The 18322-nt window shown below is 43.9% G+C and overlaps 1 protein-coding gene across 1 annotated transcript in view; it reads left to right on the top strand.

The window, feature by feature from the left end:
- Fry (FRY microtubule binding protein) overlaps nt 1-18322 on the top strand; it is a 233684-nt gene that overhangs the window by 197426 nt on the left and 17936 nt on the right. The window contains exons 53-58 of the mRNA XM_029477821.1: nt 5936-6133; nt 6497-6658; nt 9487-9653; nt 11208-11397; nt 15823-15972; nt 16671-16769. Coding sequence (XP_029333681.1) covers nt 5936-6133; nt 6497-6658; nt 9487-9653; nt 11208-11397; nt 15823-15972; nt 16671-16769 — 966 coding nt within the window. The remainder of the gene's footprint in view (nt 1-5935; nt 6134-6496; nt 6659-9486; nt 9654-11207; nt 11398-15822; nt 15973-16670; nt 16770-18322) is intronic.

Genomic DNA, 18322 nt, shown 5'->3' on the forward strand with positions numbered 1-18322 from the left:
AGGGTCTCCTGAGCCCAGGAGTTCAAAATTAGCCTAGTCAGCACAGATGACCCTTGTTGCAGAAATAAAGAAGAAAAACCCTTTGAGGAAGCTTTGCGGTTTCTGGACTAAAATAAAATAAAAGACACAGAGATGTCGAGAGCACAGTAAAATGGAAGCATTTGAGCCTGAGTCCTCATGACTCAAGGTCTGCCCCTTGGGCCAGTGGGTATAATTAAAAACTTTTGGGGTGGAGAGATGGCTCAGCGGTTAGGAGCACTGACTGCTCTTCCAGGGGTCCTGAGTTCAATTCCCAACACCCACATGGTGGCTCACAACCATCTGTAATGGGATCCGATGCCCTCTTCTGGTGTGTCTGAAGACAGCCACAGTGTGCTCATATACATTTAAAAAAAAATACATCTTTAAAAAAAAAAAAAACTTCCTATGGACCTAGCATGAAGGGTCAGATGCCCTGTGCCGGCCATGTGGAGCAGTGTCGCGCATGCAGCTGACATTCTCTGTGCCAGCCATCAGACAATCCCACCAGTGGCAAATAGCTCATGACAAAGCCAGTGATGTAAACATACTCTGGCTTCTTCGTCAAAACATGATTGCCAAAACAAAAACAAAGAAACAAGCAAAGTCTCAAGTTAATTTGGGCATCTGAGTAAGCTCTTCATCACAGCTCTTGCCCTTGGAGTTTGCAGGATCTTTTAAAGGGGCTATATCCCCGAGGTGCTAGATCATGACTGCACTGTTAGCTTTGGAAGTAGGACCAACGGATGCCCCTCTCTGACCCTCTTTTCTCTCCCATGATATTTAAACATTTCCTCACAAACAAGGGTTCGGACTTCTAAATAAATAGGTGTTAAGGAGAACAATGTTGTTGCTGAAGTAGGAAGCTGCTTCCTCACGTGGGCTCCTGACATCACTTCAGCCTCATCTTCTGCCAGGAAGACAAGCAGGAACTCTGAGGGCGAATAGTGATGCTTTTTTCCCTTGGAGTTCAGGCATGTTTTCCTTCTTTTGTAAAAGTTGTGTCTACTGAAGAATATGTTGCTAGCACTGTTGTTGTGTGGAAACTAAAATGCACTGGAGTGTTTTATACATTATATCATTTTAAATAGAACTTTTGTTTGTTTTTCTGTCCATTCAAACTGCTCCCCCAGGAACTTCAGGTAAGACGATGTTACTCTTACTTAATTCTGGTGCACAGGCAGGTGCATTGTATCTTTGTGTAGTCCTATAACATCCGGAGCGCTTCACCTTCCCTCCAGCACGTCTGCCTATCTGTGTGTAGACTTCTTCTTAAGTGTTTGATAGATGAGGGTTTTTTTTTCCCCGGGGGGGCGGGGGGGGGGGAGGATTGTTTGTTCATTGTTTTTTGGTTTGGTTTGGTTTTGCCCTGCCCCTCCCCCTTGGCTGCTCTAGTATTGAAATATCTTCTAAAATGTAAAAATGCTTTCTTATCCTTAGTTCTGGAAGTTGCATGGTTGCATCTCTTGAGAGGAGATAAGTCTTTGACTATGGTCTATGGGCAAGCACCGTACTGTCTCCTATGAATGGGTTTTGTTGCTCTGTAAATGGTGAATGAAATCAGGCTGAGGATGTACCTAAGTGGTACAGTGTCTAGGTAGCAGGAATTGAGGCCCTGAGTTCCAGCCCCAGTACTACTGGAAAAACAAAAATCAAAAACAAACAAAACAAAAACCACTTCCTTTTCTAAAAACCCAAAGCTATCTTTCTGTGTCTGGCAACTAGATAAGTTAATTTTCATCCAAGCCAGGTGCTCTGCAAGAAAAAAAAAATGGCTGATAACAGTATCTGGGCCCAGGCCTATGGCAGTATGTCATCGTAAGCAAGCTGACCCATGACCCTGTCACTTTAGGACTCACTTAAGTAGCTTTATTTGGAAAAATGTATTTGATTATTTATTTATTTATTTAATCTTGGCTAGGGGTAGAGCTTAATAGAAGATTGTTTTCTTTTTTTTTTTTTTTTTTGGTTTTTCGAGACAGGGTTTCTCTGTNTAGCCCTGGCTGTCCTGGAACTCACACTGTAGACCAGGCTGGCCTCGAACTCAGAAATCCACCTGCCTCTGCCTCCCGAGTGCTGGGATTAAAATCATTCGCCACCACACCTGGCTCAGGAGATTGTTTTCTTATCATGTACAAAGACCTGGTTCAATTGCTGGCTCTCTAATAATAACATTTTTAAACACAGTTTCATTTTAAATAATTTCAAGAATATTATCTTTGACACTTCAAGGGTATTTGTCAATATTCTGCTATCTCGGGATAAACTCTGGGTGTTATGTTTAAATTTGACAGCTATATGTGTAAATAGTCCATCTGGAAATAGCTGCTCTGTGTTTTCACACACACAATCTGGCATCATGAATCAACAGGGTTTTGGCTTTTTACCTTGTATGTGACCTAAGGCACATGGTGGGCATCTGGTGCAGAGGCGGGATGGGTGGCTACAACCGAGGGTATTTGGTGCTATGCTGAGAAAGCTGAGCTTGGAGCTGGAAAATAGCTCAGTGGCTGCTCTTGCAGGGGACCCAAGAGCACCTACAGGGCAGCTCCAGTTCCCAGCACCTACAGGGCAGCTCCAGTTCCTGGAGATCTTACACCCTCTTCTGACCTCCCCTGGATAGCACACACATGGTGCCCAGGCACACATGCAGACGGAACATTCATACACATAAAACAAGAATAATTTTTTTAAAAGCTAAACTGACTTTTACACACTATAGACTTTATTGTGTATGCTAGAATCTGAATCCAAGAACCGTTAGCAATGCTGATCACGCTTTTGCTTCTCTTGTTCCTCTCTTGTTCTTTCCCTGTTTCCCTTCCCACCTCTCTCCATTCTCTCTCTCTCTCACACACACACACACATATACGTGCTCATGGCCGGCCTCTACGCTCTCTCTCCCCCATCCCTCTGCCTCTCTCTGCCTCTACTGCCCTCTTAACTCCCCTCCCCGTGCCCTGAATAAACTCTGTTCTATACTTTAAAAAAACAAACAAACAAACAAACAACAATGCCTAATCTCATGTTCTAGCTTTACCCATAGTCCTTACCGGGGGCTACACCCCTCAGCTACCACAAGGGAAATAATTTCAACAGCTTTGCCTGGAATCGACCGGCAAAGGAGATGGACATTACCTGTGCCTCCCAGTTCTCACGCCCACTGGGTTCAGTTTCCCCCACAGCGACAAGAGCATCTGTGCCCAGTATAGCAGCCTCTGACCTGTCATACCTCTGGGATGCCGCAGGCTCCATCAAGGGAGGAGACCTCCAGAGCTGCGGCTTGTGGGACCCTTCCCAAACTCATCTGTTCATTTGGCACAAGAAAAATTGTTGTTGTCAGTCTGTGTTTACAGACTTCTCGCATTCCTTATTTTCCTTATTTCCATTCCCCTCCTTTTGTTGTTGTTGTTTTGTTTTGTTTTTACAAATTTTAGGATCTTTTGGTCTTATACTTTTTTTTTTCCATATTCCTACTGCAGTGGTTACGTTAAAGAATTAACTGTCCCCACTAGGAAGGTTTCAGTAGTAAGTTCTTACAGCCATCTGCGGGAAACAGGTACAGGTGGAGTTTCCTTATGCAGAATGCTTGGGACTAGACGTGTTTCGGATTTGAGTGGTTTTATTTATTTGGGGATATTTGAATATGCATAATATACACACAGTTTCTTGGGGATAAGCCTCGAGTCTAAATGCTAAATTGACTTTTATTTCCTCTGCATTTAGCCTGATGGTAATTTCATACAGCATTTTTAGGGGACCTGGGTTTTGACTGTGACCTGTACCATGGAATTTTCCACTTGGGACCTCCATGATGGCCCTCAAGAACAGTTGGGATTTCAGAACACTTCAAAGTAGGGAAGCCCAACCCACATAGCATGAAGACAGACCCAGGTTCAGTTCCCAGTGCCCCAGCAGCGCACAGCCATCTGTAACTTTAATCTCAGGGGATCCGATTCCCTTCACTGGCTTCTGTGGGCACTGCGACACGGTGTACCTACGTGCACACGGGCACACACATAAAATAAAAATAAATAAATCCCTGAAAATACCATAACAGGACAAATGATGGTAACACTTTCTATATCTGCAGTGATGTATTTAGGAGTCTTGCTATTGCTTTCTTCCACAAATGGTCAAAACAAAACTTGGACAGGCTGCCGGCACCTGTTAGAGTTGAGGTCTGTGACACCGAGGACTGGTTCGCTAAACCCGCCTTATCTAAAACCAGGAGCCAGAGGAGGAGAACTAAGCCTCCTGCTCTCTGCATGTGATGCCCACCCATGGCTCTTGGACTAGTGCGCTGCTTGCTGACCTCCCGGAAGAAACACAACTTGACCTCAGGAGCCATTAGGTTTCTATGAGATGGATGGTCATTTGGATGACTTTTTTGTTTATCATCGGAGTGCGCCTTAGTTAGGGTTTCTATAGCTGCAGTGAAACACCATGACCAAAAACCCAAACTGAGGAGGACAGGTTTATTTGGCTTACACCTCCACGTGGCTGCTCATCACTGAAGGAATCAGGACAGGAGCTTAAACCGGGCAGGAACCTGGAGGCAGGAGCTGATGCAGAAGCCATGGAGGGTGCTGCTTACTGGCTCCCCATGGTTTGCTAGGCCAGCCTGCTTTCTTACAGAACCCAGAACTACCATCTCAGGGATGGCTCCACCCACAATGGGCTGAGCCCCCCATCATTGATCACTAATTTAGAAAAAGCCATACAGCTGGATCTCATAGAAGCATTTTCTCAACTGAGGCTCCTTCCTCTCTGATGACTCTAGCTTGTGTCAAGTTGACACACAGGACCAGCCAGTACAGTGTAGATATTGTCCTTTAGTCCTGATTCGAGAGACACCAAACCCCACATTCATTTTATCTAATACCTGGCGCTTTGTAGAGAAGATATGAGCTACAACTCCAGGAGTTAAAACTTCCTTGCCTGACTACGCCTGTTCTCACTGAGTCAGAATGGGCAAGTCTACAGGAAATCTTCAGTGCCAAGGAAAGAAATTTAACCACCTCCCAGCTTGGGCAATTTAAACTTGAGTCTTAAGCAAAAGCCAAGTTGTGGCTTCCGATTAGTGCACGGCCCCTCAAACTTTGCACAGCTCTCACAGACTTTTAACTCTGCATTTTTCTGTGGAATCCATTGTGGCAAAACTGTCTAGGGTGTTTACCTAACGCGCTTCTACTTAACAACAGCCAAGGCATTCCGGAATCTGCTCTGAGCATACTTGCTTCCCCTCCAGAAAACTCTAACTAAACAGAGGCTGGCGGGGGAGGGGAGGTGTACCCTAATTTTAAAGTTATTTTAATATTAATAATCTCCCTCTTTTTTTCTCTGGACAGATTTTTGAAAACACAAAATTTTCTAGGGTTTACCAAAATCGACTTTAAGAAATATGTATTTCTCTCAGAAAAAAAAAAAAAGAAAAAGAAATATGTATTTCCTTCTGGGTGTGATGGTGCATGCCTTTAATCCCAGCACTTGGGAGAGAGAGAAAGAGAGGGACAGAGACATAGACAGAGACAGAGACAGATGGATCTCTGTGACTTGGAGGGCAGCCTGGTCTACAAAGTGAGTTCCATGTCATCTAAGGCTATACAAAGAGGCCTTGTTTCAAAAAAAAATATATATATATATATACATATATGTATACATGTATAACTAACACATCAAAGAGAAGTGTGTCTTCACTTCTACTTGGGAAGTAACACACATTTCCAGAAAAGCTTGGCTTCTTTGTCTCCTTGTCGGTAAACGGAAGTCTGAGCATTGAAGCAGATGAGGGCTTGAGAGTCGATGGTGACCTCGTTTGTTTCTAAGCTGGGACTGACTGTGTGGAGGTGTGTGCGTGTGCATGTGTGTGCCGGAGGACCCGGGGCATGAAAAGTCGTTTGTGGTGTGATTTCAGGGGGAGAGTATGGACAACTTCAACTGGGGAGTGCGCAGGCGCTCCCTGGACAGCCTGGACAAGTGTGATATGCAGATCCTGGAGGAGCGCCAGCTCTCCAGAAGTACTCCCAGCCTAAACAAGATGAGCCATGAGGATTCCGATGAGTCATCTGAGGAGGACCTCACAGCCAGCCAGATCCTGGAACACTCAGACCTTGTAAGTAGGGACTCTCCCACTGGAGAGTTGGGAAGGAAGCCTTGGGTTTGGTTTGGTTTTTTTTTTGGTTTTTCTTTTGGTTTTTTTTTTTTTTTTTTGGATTTAACTCAGGAGTTTGGTTTCCAGCCAAATAAACTCTTTATAGCTGCTGACCTCTTCTTCTCTGTAGGTCACTGTAGGCATTTGGTGCCCTGAGGCCAGGACATACGGGGTTGCCCACGGCTACGTTAATATGCTAATAACAATCAGTGACATAGAGAGCTTAGGAAAATGATACCTGTCAACCAAGTACTGGGGACCGATGATGTGTGTTCTTCCGACAGGATCTTCCTTTACATTTTCTTTGCTTTGCCTTCTAAACAGATCATGAACCTCTCCCCCTCCGAGGAGGCCAATCCCATGGAGCTGCTGACCAGCGCCTGTGACTCTACCCCCGCAGACCCTCATTCCTTCAACACCAGAATGGCAAACTTCGAGGCTTCTTTGCCTGATATAAATAATCTGCAGATTTCAGAGGGGTCAAAGGTGAAGAGATTTGTGGAATTTCTATTGTAAGGGCATGGGGGAAAAGACAAAAAAAAAAATCCTATTACGAGTTTGTAGAGGGAGGTTCAAAGTGGAGGGGCTTTACGCCTCTGGTTTTAGTGAAATGACTGAAGCTCCTTCCCAGTCCTATGCTTTGAAGTTAAATGTTTTATGCTCACAAATTTGAGCAGACTTCCCTTTAGCTGAGAGATTCGGCCTGAGGCCTTTGTAAAATGAAATACTTGACCACTGACTGACTGCAAAAGCAAGTAGTGGAGAGAGAGACTGTCGTGGCGTTGGGAGTGTGGTGGCGTTGGGAGTGTGGTGGCTTTTATAAAACAGTTCACTAAGTGAGGCGTAGGAGTGCGCGAGCACTGGGGGGGAATTTTTCCTCGAGTAGGAACCAATTATACAATTTGCTCATTGATTCAGTGCTTGCCTTTTGGCAAACGATAGAAATATTTAATGTCAATCACACAGAATTATGCCAAATCTGCATAAAACTCTCCTAGCTGGACTCCCTGAGAAAAAGAGTTAGCTAATATATAATTTCCCTATTTTAAAAGGTTGGCTTTAAGACAAAAAAAAAAATCTTGTGGATATTTTACTTAAGGTTTAGTTTATCAAAATTCATAGAAAATATCCTGCCCCATAAAACCATTCATTTGGATGTTGTAACCACACATATGACCTTTAGTGTAGAATTTTATTTCTTTATATTAGAGATACCAAAATAGTTTATTACCATTAGAATAGAATTAGTCATTCCTGATCCTGATTTTGGCTATAGTTTTGCAACTTTGAAAGAGAAAAAAAAATATGAGGTGTGTGTGTGTGAGAGAGAGTTGGGGGAGGGAGGGGGAGAAATACTGATAAAGGAAAGCTATAACACTTTCTATATCATTTTACAATATGCCGAAATCAAGAAACCCCTACGAAAAAAAAGAAAGAAAGAAAGAAAGAAAGAAAGAAAGAAAGAAAAAAGAAACCCCTGAAAGCTTTAAACCAATAATATTAGAGCTGAAAAGAATTATTTCTATGATTGCCCCAACTCAAAGGAAAGAATAAGAACTGTAATTGGGATTTCTTGGCATTGGAACTATTCGTTTTTGGCCAAAAAATAAAGCCCCCTCCCCCTGAACAAACTCTTGTTCTAGATTGAAAGATACTAGAACATTAATCCCAAGATCAAAACATTTTAAGTTAAATTTCTTGGGAAAACATCATAAAATATATGTGACATGCTGAGCATGTTATTTCTCGGCATGAGTAAAGTCTCTCCATTTTTCTTTTAAATGCAGATAGATAGATAGATAGATAGATAGATAGATAGATAGATAGATGATTGATTGATAGATAAATAAATAAAATATTGGCCCTCACTTTTAAAGACACCTCCATTTTCTCATGACCTAAATTCTATGGCATTTGATATAGTTATGGTGTTAGAGAAGACATAGATTCATCCGTCAGAACTTGGCACCACTAAAGACATGAGCTATCCTGGCTCTCTGATACAGCTTTAACATTCTGGCTCGCTTTTCCTCATTAACCCTAAAGTCAGAATAGTATAAACCATGGTCAGATGTTAACCCGTGGTAAAGGTCTAAGTCACAGACATTTCTATTTCACCTTGACTTGATTTTTAAGATGACTCACAGAAGCAAGTATGCGTGTTTCCTTCCTCTGCCTTTCTGATGTGTAGCCCAGTTGCCTTCCTTCCTTCCTCTCACAGAACAGCCTGTTCTCCAGTTGACTCCCCCACCCCACCCCGCCTCACCCCGCCTTAGCTCAAGTCCAGCCTCTTTTCTGTTGGACTGTGTGTATCTCTTCCCTTCCTCTCACTGACCCAAGATCTTCCTGCTCTAGAGCAGTTACTTGTTACTGCTTATTGCTCTGTGGTTAGGTGAGAGCTACACTCTCACCTTAGCTGCTGTCCTAGGAGGGGACAGTGCCCCTGCATGCAGGTGGGTGGCGGGGTGCTTTCTGTATAAGAAAGCCTGTCACCACAGTATAAGGCACACTACAGATTCCCCTCTGAGCGTCAGTTGTGCCATGCACCAAAGCATTTATAATCCTGCCTTTATTGGAAAAGGAATTTCCTATTGGAGATTAGGTCTGGATGTGCCTGACTCTAAAGGCATGGGCTGCAAAATCGGAGTTTATCTGTGTCTGCCTTCTCTGGTGTTTGAAATGACAGTGGTCTTGTGAGGTGGGCCTCCAGGGACTGGTCCAGGCATCAGCATACATAACATCTGTTCTGGGGGTGCCAAGTTCTTATGAATGCAAAAGCAAATAGCTTCTCTTCCAGCTCTAACTCTGATGGCCAACCTGACACTGAGAAAATACTTTGTACACAGAGCAGAGGTTGCTAATCTGTAAACTTGGAAGCTAGACAGGATAGAGGAGGTGTCTCTCTGACAATATTTCTTTTAAAGATTTATTTATTTCATGTATGTGAGTACACTATAGCTGTCTTCAGACACACCAGAAGAGGTCATCGGATCCCATTACAGATGGTTGTGAGCTACCATGTAGTTTCTGGGAATTGAACTCAGGTCCTCTGGAAATGCAGTCAGTGCTCTTAACCACTGAGCCATTTCTCCAGCCCCTCTCTGACAAAATTGAAGTTAGTGTGAACTTACATATAATAATAAATAAATCTTTGGGCCAGGAGTAAGCAGGGCCAAAGAGAGCGGAACCAGAGTGAGCAGAGGTCCTGAGTTCAATTCCAGCAACCACATGATGGCTCACAACCATCTGTACAGCTACAGTGTGCTCATATACATAAAATAAATAAATAACTCTTTAAAATTGTGTGACTGCAGGCTGAGGCAGTCCCCGAAGAGGAGGACACCACCGTACACGAAGATGATCTCTCAAGCTCCATTAATGAGCTCCCAGCAGCATTTGAATGCAGCGACAGCTTCAGCCTGGATATGACGGAGGCGGAGGAGAAAGGCAATCGGGGTCTGGACCAGTACACTCTTGCCAGGCAAGGGAGCCCGTGGGGAACCGGGTGGCATGAGTATGTACTGCATGCTGTGTGGCATGCATGCCCCTCTCTAGCTACACACTACACACTAGCTACACATCCTCATACCGCAGAGACCTCCTAACATGGAGCCTGGCAGGACCTTACTGAGATGCAATCATCCATCCCCATGGAGGGCTTTCCATAGGGCTAAGAATTTATAGAGCTAGAGAGAGCAACATGAAAAGCCCCTCCCCCACAAAGGCTCCAGGGCCCTGAATCTTTGAAGTTAAGATATGAGCTAAACTTGAAAATGAATTCTTCCCGAGTTAAAGACACAAGCAACAGGCTTTTTTTTTTCTTTTTTTTTTTTTTTTTTTTTTCATGTATGTGAGTACACTGTTGCTGTCTTCAGACACACCAGAAGAGGGCATCAGATCCCATTACAGATGGTTGTGAGCCACCATATGGTTGCTGGGAATTGAACTCAGGACCTCTGGAAGAGCAGACAGTGCTCTTTAAACACTGAGCCATCTCTCTAGCCCAGCAACAGACTCTTTACAAGCTAAACTCCTGCTCTTTAACTGAGTCTCTGGTGGCATGGTGGCCAGTGCCTCTAACAGCAGTGACTTACATAAGCACAAAGGGAAGACGGAGAGGTAAAAACATCATACCTTGCATTGATTCAGCATCTACCGTAAGTCACAGATTACAGTGTGGTTTGGATCTTCTTTAGGAGAGAGTCAAGATGTTATACTTGTATTTGTGAACACTGAGAAAAGTGAGAGCAAGTCAAAGCCCGGGGCTACACAGAGGACATCAGAGGAAAAAGCTGCAGGGATAGCATGGAAAGAGCGGGACCTTCCACATCCTCCTGTCTTCCTTCCTGTCTGTTCTGTTCACTGTTATTCTTCATTCCTGTCCTGCCCTCCCCATACCTCGGTATTCCCAGAGTTTGAACACATGTATTCCATGTCTGTCTGCATCAGGGACAAGTTTGAAGAGCCCAAAGTTAGAATAGAGTTGTTTTTATGGTTTTGTTTTGTTTTGTTTTTTTATGAATGCAAAGTGTAGAAGGATGGTAGTGCTGAACTTGGGAACAAACATTTACTGTGAGGCCCCTGGGAGAGCAAGGGCTTGCTGAGGGCTATGAGATGTTCTAAGCCTGTGCAAAAGAACTGGAAATGCCAGGCATTTCCAAAGGTGGTGAACCCCTTTGAGGCCAGCATTCAGGAGGCAAAGGCAAGTGAGTCTGTGACTTTAAGGCTAGCCTGGTCTACATAGTGAGTTTCAGGCCAACCAAGGCTATCTAGTGAGACCAGTTTTAAACCTCCAACCCAAAAAAGGAGGGATCATAAAAAGATAAAAATAAAAAAAAAAAAAAAAAAAAAAAAAGATTTCCTAGGAACCAAAAGATCTCAGGAACCTCTAGTAAAAACTAAACCCTAGAAGGCCTTGAAAGGAATAAAGGGCCCATAGGGCTATCTCGCCAAGCTGACAGGCAAGTGTAGAACTTGTACAGCTATGTACAAGAGTCTGCCATCTTTTGATGGTCCCGGTGTCCATGTTTTCCAGCTTCGGAGAAGGTGACAGGGGTGTGTCTCCCCCTCCCTCGCCCTTCTTCTCGGCCATCCTTGCTGCCTTTCAGCCCGCCGCCTGCGATGATGCCGAGGAAGCCTGGCGAAGCCACATTAACCAGCTCATGTGTGACTCAGACGGCTCCTGTGCTGTGTACACATTTCATGTGTTCTCCTCTCTGTTTAAGGTACGGGCTCCTGGAGCATCCTGAGGACAGCCGATGGCTGTGGGCTTCACAAGGGGCTGTTGTCTCTCTCCACTTTCCTAATGCCAAGAACCTTTTTCTTTTCCTTTTAAAGATTTATTTATTTATTTTATGTATATGATAACACTGTAGCTGTACAGATGGTTGTGAGCCTTCACGTGGTTGCTGGGAATTGTGAGCAGGACCTCTGCTTGCTCCAGTCGGCCCTACGCCCTCCGACCCAAGGATTTATTTATTATTATATCTAAGTACACTGTACACTGTAGCTATCTTCAGACACACCAGAAGAGGGCGTCAGATCCCATTACAGATGGTTGTGCTGGGATTTGAACTCAGGACCTTTGGAAGAGCAGTCAGTACTCTTAACCATTGAACCATCTCTCCAGCCCCATGGAGACCCTTTAATAGAGTTTCTCATGTTGTGGTGACCCACTCACTAGCCATAAAATTATTTCATTGCTACTTCCTAACTGTCATTTTTCTACTGCTGTGAATCATAATGTAAATAACTGATATGCAGGTTATCTGATGTGAGATCCCTAAAGGGGTCACCTGCCACCCACAGGATGAGAACAGCTACCTCTAGGAGTATGTAGGCAGAGACTAGTTTCTCTACCTACAGCTTTTATTCATCCTTTATTGCCTTACCCTTATGAAGACACCGAACTCAAGTGATCTCAAGTCAGCTGTCGTGAGGGAAACTTTTATCTCTGCCACTCCATTTTCTGTTGATGTTCTCAATGGTAAGAAACCATGGTAGCTTAGTTAGGGTGTCTTTTACTATGATAAAATACCATGGGCAAAAGCAACTTGGGGGGGTGGGGTGGACAGGGATGGTTAAATTGGCTTTTAACTGGCAGCCCTCCCTTGAAGAAAGCCAGGGCAAGAACTGAAGCAGAGATTATGGAAGAACATTACTGGCTTGATCCCTTAGGACACACACTTGATATTTTTGTAATAGTTTAAATTTTTTTTTTTTTTTTTTTTTTTTAGTACCAGGCAAGGTAGCTCATGACTGTAATCTCGACCTTTGGGAGGCAGAGGCAGGCAGTTTGTTGCAATACCGGAGATAGCCTGGGCTACATAGTGAGTTCCAGGCTATCCTGGGACTACAGAGACATTTATTTTTTTCCTTTTAAATATTTACTATATTATTTTTTTTTAATTTCACACATGAGTACTAGTTTAGTACTATTGCTGTGAAGAGATACCATGACCATGGCAATTCTCTATAAAGGACAACATTTAATTGGGACTGGCTTACAGTTTCCAAGGTCTAGTCCATTATTGTTATGACAAGAAGCGTGGTGGCATATAGACAGACATGGTTCTGGAGAAGGAGCTGAGAGTTCTACATCTGGATTGGCAGGCAGCAAGAAGAGACCAAGATCCTGGGCCTGGCTTGAGCCTTTGAGACCTCAAAGCCCACCCTCCATCTACTCCAACAAGGCCATACTTCCTAGTAGTGCCACTCCCTGGTGACCAAGCATTGAAATCTGTGAGCCTGTAGGGGCCCATTCCTATTCAAACCACCACAAGGACTGCATTTATTTCAGTGTCCCCCGTGCTCCCACTCCCTCACAATGTCATGGCCTCTTCTTTAATTCTGCACACACATGTGTATGCACATAGGAATGCAACCCGCTAAATGCGTTGAGGATTGCTCATGTGTATATGAGTTTAAGGCTGACCATCCCAGGGCCCATCCCTGGGAAAGACTGTTTTCCTTTTCTCAGTAGCCATTGATTGCTGGTAGGTCTTCATCAAGGGGTGGGTCCTTGTAAGATACTTTTTACTGTGCAGGTCTTTTTAGGTGAACATATTGTTGAAATGTCATGCATGCAGCTTCCCTGTGACATAGCTAGAAGATACTATCTCATAACAGACATACCCGTGTTCTGGCTCTTGTGGCCCCTTCCCCCTTTCCATGACGTCCCCTGGGCCTCAGGTGTAGCAGCTGTGATGTACACATATCAACTGTGAGTGGGTACCCAGTGTCATTGGTTTGCTCCGTTCTAACCAGCTGTGGATTTCTGTGATGGTTTCCGCTGGGCAGAGAAGGTTCTTTATACCCACTTCTCTGGATTACTTCACACAGTATTACATTTTCTAGTTCTACCCGTTTATAATTTCTTTTTATTTCCTTTTAAAAAATGTATTTATTTTATGCTTGTGAGTACACTGTCGCTGTCTTCAGACACACCAAAAGAGGGCATCAGCTGCCATTACAAATGGTTATTAGCCACCATGTGGTAGTTGGAATTGAACTCAAGATCTCTGGAAGAGCAGTCAGTGCTCTTAACTGCTAAACCATCTCTCCAGCCCCTAGAGTTTCATTTTTCTTTTCAACCGAATAACACGCAGACACACACATACACCTCCAAATAGTGTATATATACCATATTTTCATGATCCATTAGTCAGTTGAAGGATATTTAGGTTGTCTCCATTTCCCAATGGGTGGTTTGAATAGGAATGGCCCCCATAGACTTGTGTTTAAATGGTTGGTCCACAGGGAAGGGCACTATTAGCAGTGTGGCCTTGTTGGTAGAAGTGTGTCACTGTGGGGTTGGGCTTTGAGGTCTCCTATGTTCAAGCTAGCCCACTGTGGCACACAGTCCCTGCTGCCTGTGGATCAGTATGTAGAACTCTCGGCTCTTCCAGTACCACGTCTACCTGGACGCTGCCATGCTTCCCACCATGATGATAATAGACTAAACCTCTGAAACTGTAAGCCAGCCCAAGTAAATGTCTTTCTTTGTAAGAGTTGTCTTGGTCATGGTGTCTGTTCACAGCACTAGCACCCTAACTAAGACACACAGCTATTATGACTAGATCAGCCATGAGCACAGCTGAGTGAGTCTTTCTTGAGTAGGATGTCATTTCCTTTGGGCATATGCTGCAGGGTGGTATAGCAGGGTCTATTTTTAGCTCATTGAAAACTCTCCACATTGATTTCCAAAGTGGCTGTACCTGTTTGCAATTCCACTAGCGATAAATGCATGTTCCCCTTTCCCTCCCAGCATTTGTTGTCCATTGTTTTCTTGATTTTTGCCACTCTCGCCAGAGTAAGAAACCATCAAAGTAGTTTTAATTTGTATCTCCCTAATTCTAAAGGCTGTGAAACACTTAATGATATTCCTTAGCCATTTTCGTTTCTTCTTTTAAGAGCGCTCTGTTCAGTTGCCTGGCTCTTTTTTAATCGTATCGTTTCTTGTCTTGATTCATTGGTTTGTTTGATTTTAGTCCTTTGTATATTCCTCTTCCAGATGTATGTTGATATTGATCCTCTATCAGATGTATAGCTGGCAAAGACTCTCCCCCAGACTGGGGCTTACCCCTCGGCTGATGGTTTCCTTGGCTGTGCAGAAGCTTTTTAGTTTTGTGAGGTCCCATTTGCCAATGGTTAGCTCCTGAGCAAATCGTGTCCTACCCAGAAAGGCCTTTCCTCAAAGATCTAGTCTTCTAGGGTACTGCCTATGTGCCCAGCTATCTATCACTTTCTGCATGCTGGGTTTCACATTAATGTCGTTGGTCCATCTGGTGTTGATTTTGTGTGTGGGGTGGTAGAGAGGGGTTTAATTTCATTCTCCTGCATGAGGACATCTAATTCTCCTAGCAGGATTTGTTGATATTTCCTTTAGGCATATGCAGCTCTGTAATACAGCTCAAAATCTGGACCAGTGAGCCCTATGCATTGGCCTGCTCAGAATTGCCTTGATTCTCTGAGCTCTTCTCTGTTTCCATATGGATTTTAGTATTTCTTTGCTACAACTATTATCATTTCTAGTTTTCTGGGAGGGTTTTGGGGATCTTTTTTATATTTCTTCCCAGATCATCTGCAAATAGGGGTAGTTTGAATATTTCTTCTCCTTTTCATATCTCTTTAATTTTCTTCTTTGGTTATATTGCTCTGGCTAGTGCTTCAAGCACTGTGTTGAAAGGACTGGGGACAGGTGGGGGCCCTGTCTCCTTCCTAATGTTAATGGCATGACCTTGAGTTTTTCTCCATTGATGATGGTGTTGCCTGTGGGTTTGTCGTATATAGCTTTTATTATGTTGCAGTGTGTTCTCTGGGGATCCCCTGGGGCCGTGTACTAGAACTCAAGCTTGCATCCTCTGCAAGAGCCCCATGCATGTTCTCTTAGCTGCTGAGCCATCTCTCTAAGCCCACTTTTTGTTTGTTTTTGTTTTTGAGGCATCTCGTGTAACACGGGCTGGCCCTGAATTCCTGATCCTCTGTCTCTGCCTCCCCAGACTTTGATTACAGGTTTGCACCACCATGTCCCAAATTATTTGAAACTTCTGTACCATACACACGCATACACAGAGAGAGAGAGAGAGTGTTATTTTTTACTATACAAGTTGAGCTTGGCCTTTGTGAATGATCCCTCTTCTGCCTTGCAGAATATTCAAAAGAGGTTCTGCTTCCTAACCTGTGATGCAGCCAGTTACCTTGGAGATAACCTCCGGGGAATCGGATCCAAATTTGTCAGCTCTTCCCAGATGCTCACCTCCTGCTCTGAATGCCCTACGCTGTTCGTGGATGCAGAGACTGTGAGTATCCCTGCCCTGCTCAGCACGTTCATATATGGATTTGTTATTATAGTGTGTGCATGTGTGTGTATGTGTGTGTGTGTGTGTGTGTGTGTGTGTGTGTGTGTACTTTCCATCTCCTCAGCCCATTCTGAGTTATTCTGGGTCATATGATTGTATGACTCTCACAGAGGTCACCAGGGAGCCTCTAACTGACTATCAGGTCATGGTTGTAGGAAGAAAACTTTGCAACTCTGACTTGAATTTTTCTTTTCTAGACACAGCCTCCCAAGTTCTCAGGCTTGCTGTCAGCTATAAGAGGCGGTCAGCTATAAGGGGCAGCAGAGTCAGTCTTGCCCACAGCCTGATTGGTCCCTCAGCAAGGAATGCAATATGAAAAATAATTTCATCTTAAATTATTTTAAATGCAAATTAAATACAAAATTAGTTTACAGATCTCTCTGGAAGTCTGTCTTCCATAACAAAATAGGAAATATTACTGATCCTGAAAACAGAGTCATGCATAAAATGGGTATCACATCTTAACACTGGTTTCCAGTGGAAGGCTTGGGTTGTAAACTAGTTTCCAGCTCCGGCAGTAGCCAAAGTGAAGCCAAATCCGTTCCTTACTTCTCCATCTCCTTCTTTTCTGTTTGTATACTAGACCTTCCCGTTGGTATTCCCATCTGTTTTTAAAGCAAACTGTTTCCTGTCTTTAGCTCCTCTCCTGCGGGCTCCTGGACAAGCTCAAGTTCAGTGTGCTGGAACTGCAAGAATATCTGGACACGTACAACAACAGGAAAGAGGCCACGCTCTCGGTAAGCCTGTGTCTCCATGCATGGCAGTCAGTTACAACTGAAAAAGCACAGCCTTGGGTGTGGGTGTGGGTTTCTGTGTGTGTGTCTGTGTGTGTGACTGTGTGTGTGTGACTGTATGTGTGTCTGTGTGTGTGTCTGTGTCTGTGTGTGTGTCTGTGTGTGGCTATGTGTGTGTGTGTATGTGTGTGTGACTGTGTGTCTGTGTCTGTGTGTGACTGTGTGTGTGACTGTGTGTGTGTGTGTGTCTGTGTGTGTAGGTGTGTGTGTGTGTGTGTGTCTGTGTGTGTGGCTATGTGTGTGTGTCTGTGTGTGTGTCTGTGTGTCTGTGTGTGTGGCTATGTGTGTGTGTCTGTATGTGAGTCTGTGTGTGTGGCTATGTGTGTGTGTCTGTGTGTATTGCCAGTTCCTACTTCAGAGTCACAGAACTACATATAATACTGGTTATAGCCGAATGAATGCATGTGACCTTTGTCCAAAGGCCAAGAGGCTCAAATCAAACCAAGAAAAGAGCGATCAATGTTCAGCTCTCAACATTACCCCACTAAAGTCCCCACTGAGAAACCAGCACGTACATTTGTATCTGCTCAGTATGTCCCTTGAGATGCATTAGAACTAGTTTCCTGGGCTGGAGAGATGGCTCAGTGATTAAAAGCACCGACTGCTCTTCCAGAGGTCCTGAGTTCAATTCCCAGCAACCACATGGTGGCTCACAACCATCTGTAATGGGATCTGATGCCCTTTTTTGGTGTGTCAGAAGAGAGTAACAGTTTACTCATATAAGTAAAATAAATAAATAAAATCTTAAAAAAAAAAAAAAAGAACTAGTTTCCTTTGTCCAGGATTTGAATTTAGGTCTCTAGTCTGTGATAAAGACCATGACCAGAAGTAAGTTAGATTAGAGAAGGCCTTGTTTGATCTTAGAAATCATCATGAAGGGAAGTCAGGGTAGGAACCTGGAAGCAAGAACTGAAGCAGAAGCCGTAGAGGGGTGCTACTTGCTTGCTTTCCATGGCTCCTTCAGCCTGCTTTCTTACATCAGTCAGGACCACCTGCCTAGGACTGCTACTGCCCACAGTGGACCGGTCTCTCCAATATCAATTACTAGTTAAGAAAATGCCCCATAGACTTGCCAGCAGATGGAGCTGATGGAGTGGATTTCTCAGCTGAGATTCCCTCCTCCAAGCTATGTCTAGGTTTGTGTCAAGTTGACCAAAAAACTAACCAGAGCACCTCCTTCTCATGTTAGCTTCACACAGATCCTCCAGCTCCTGGTCGCTCTGAGCAGCTTTCTTTCCCTGTCCTCCTGACTTCGCTTTGTCCTAGCTATTACTCTTTACTCTTTTATCCCTGCTCCATGATAGAACTAGAAGTCATTCCATGCAAAACACCTGCTTTCTGACAGGGAGAGGCCCAGAGACTCAGGGAGTCAGCTGTAAAAAATGTGACAAGGTGTATGTATGACACCAACTTGTATCTATGACAAGGTGTATATATAACACCTATTGTATCTATGACAAGGGGTATGTATGACACCTACTTATATCTATGTCCTC

The sequence above is a fragment of the Mus caroli genome, chromosome 5 (assembly GCF_900094665.2).
Source record: "Mus caroli chromosome 5, CAROLI_EIJ_v1.1, whole genome shotgun sequence".
In the NCBI taxonomy this organism is placed as follows: domain Eukaryota; kingdom Metazoa; phylum Chordata; class Mammalia; order Rodentia; family Muridae; genus Mus; species Mus caroli.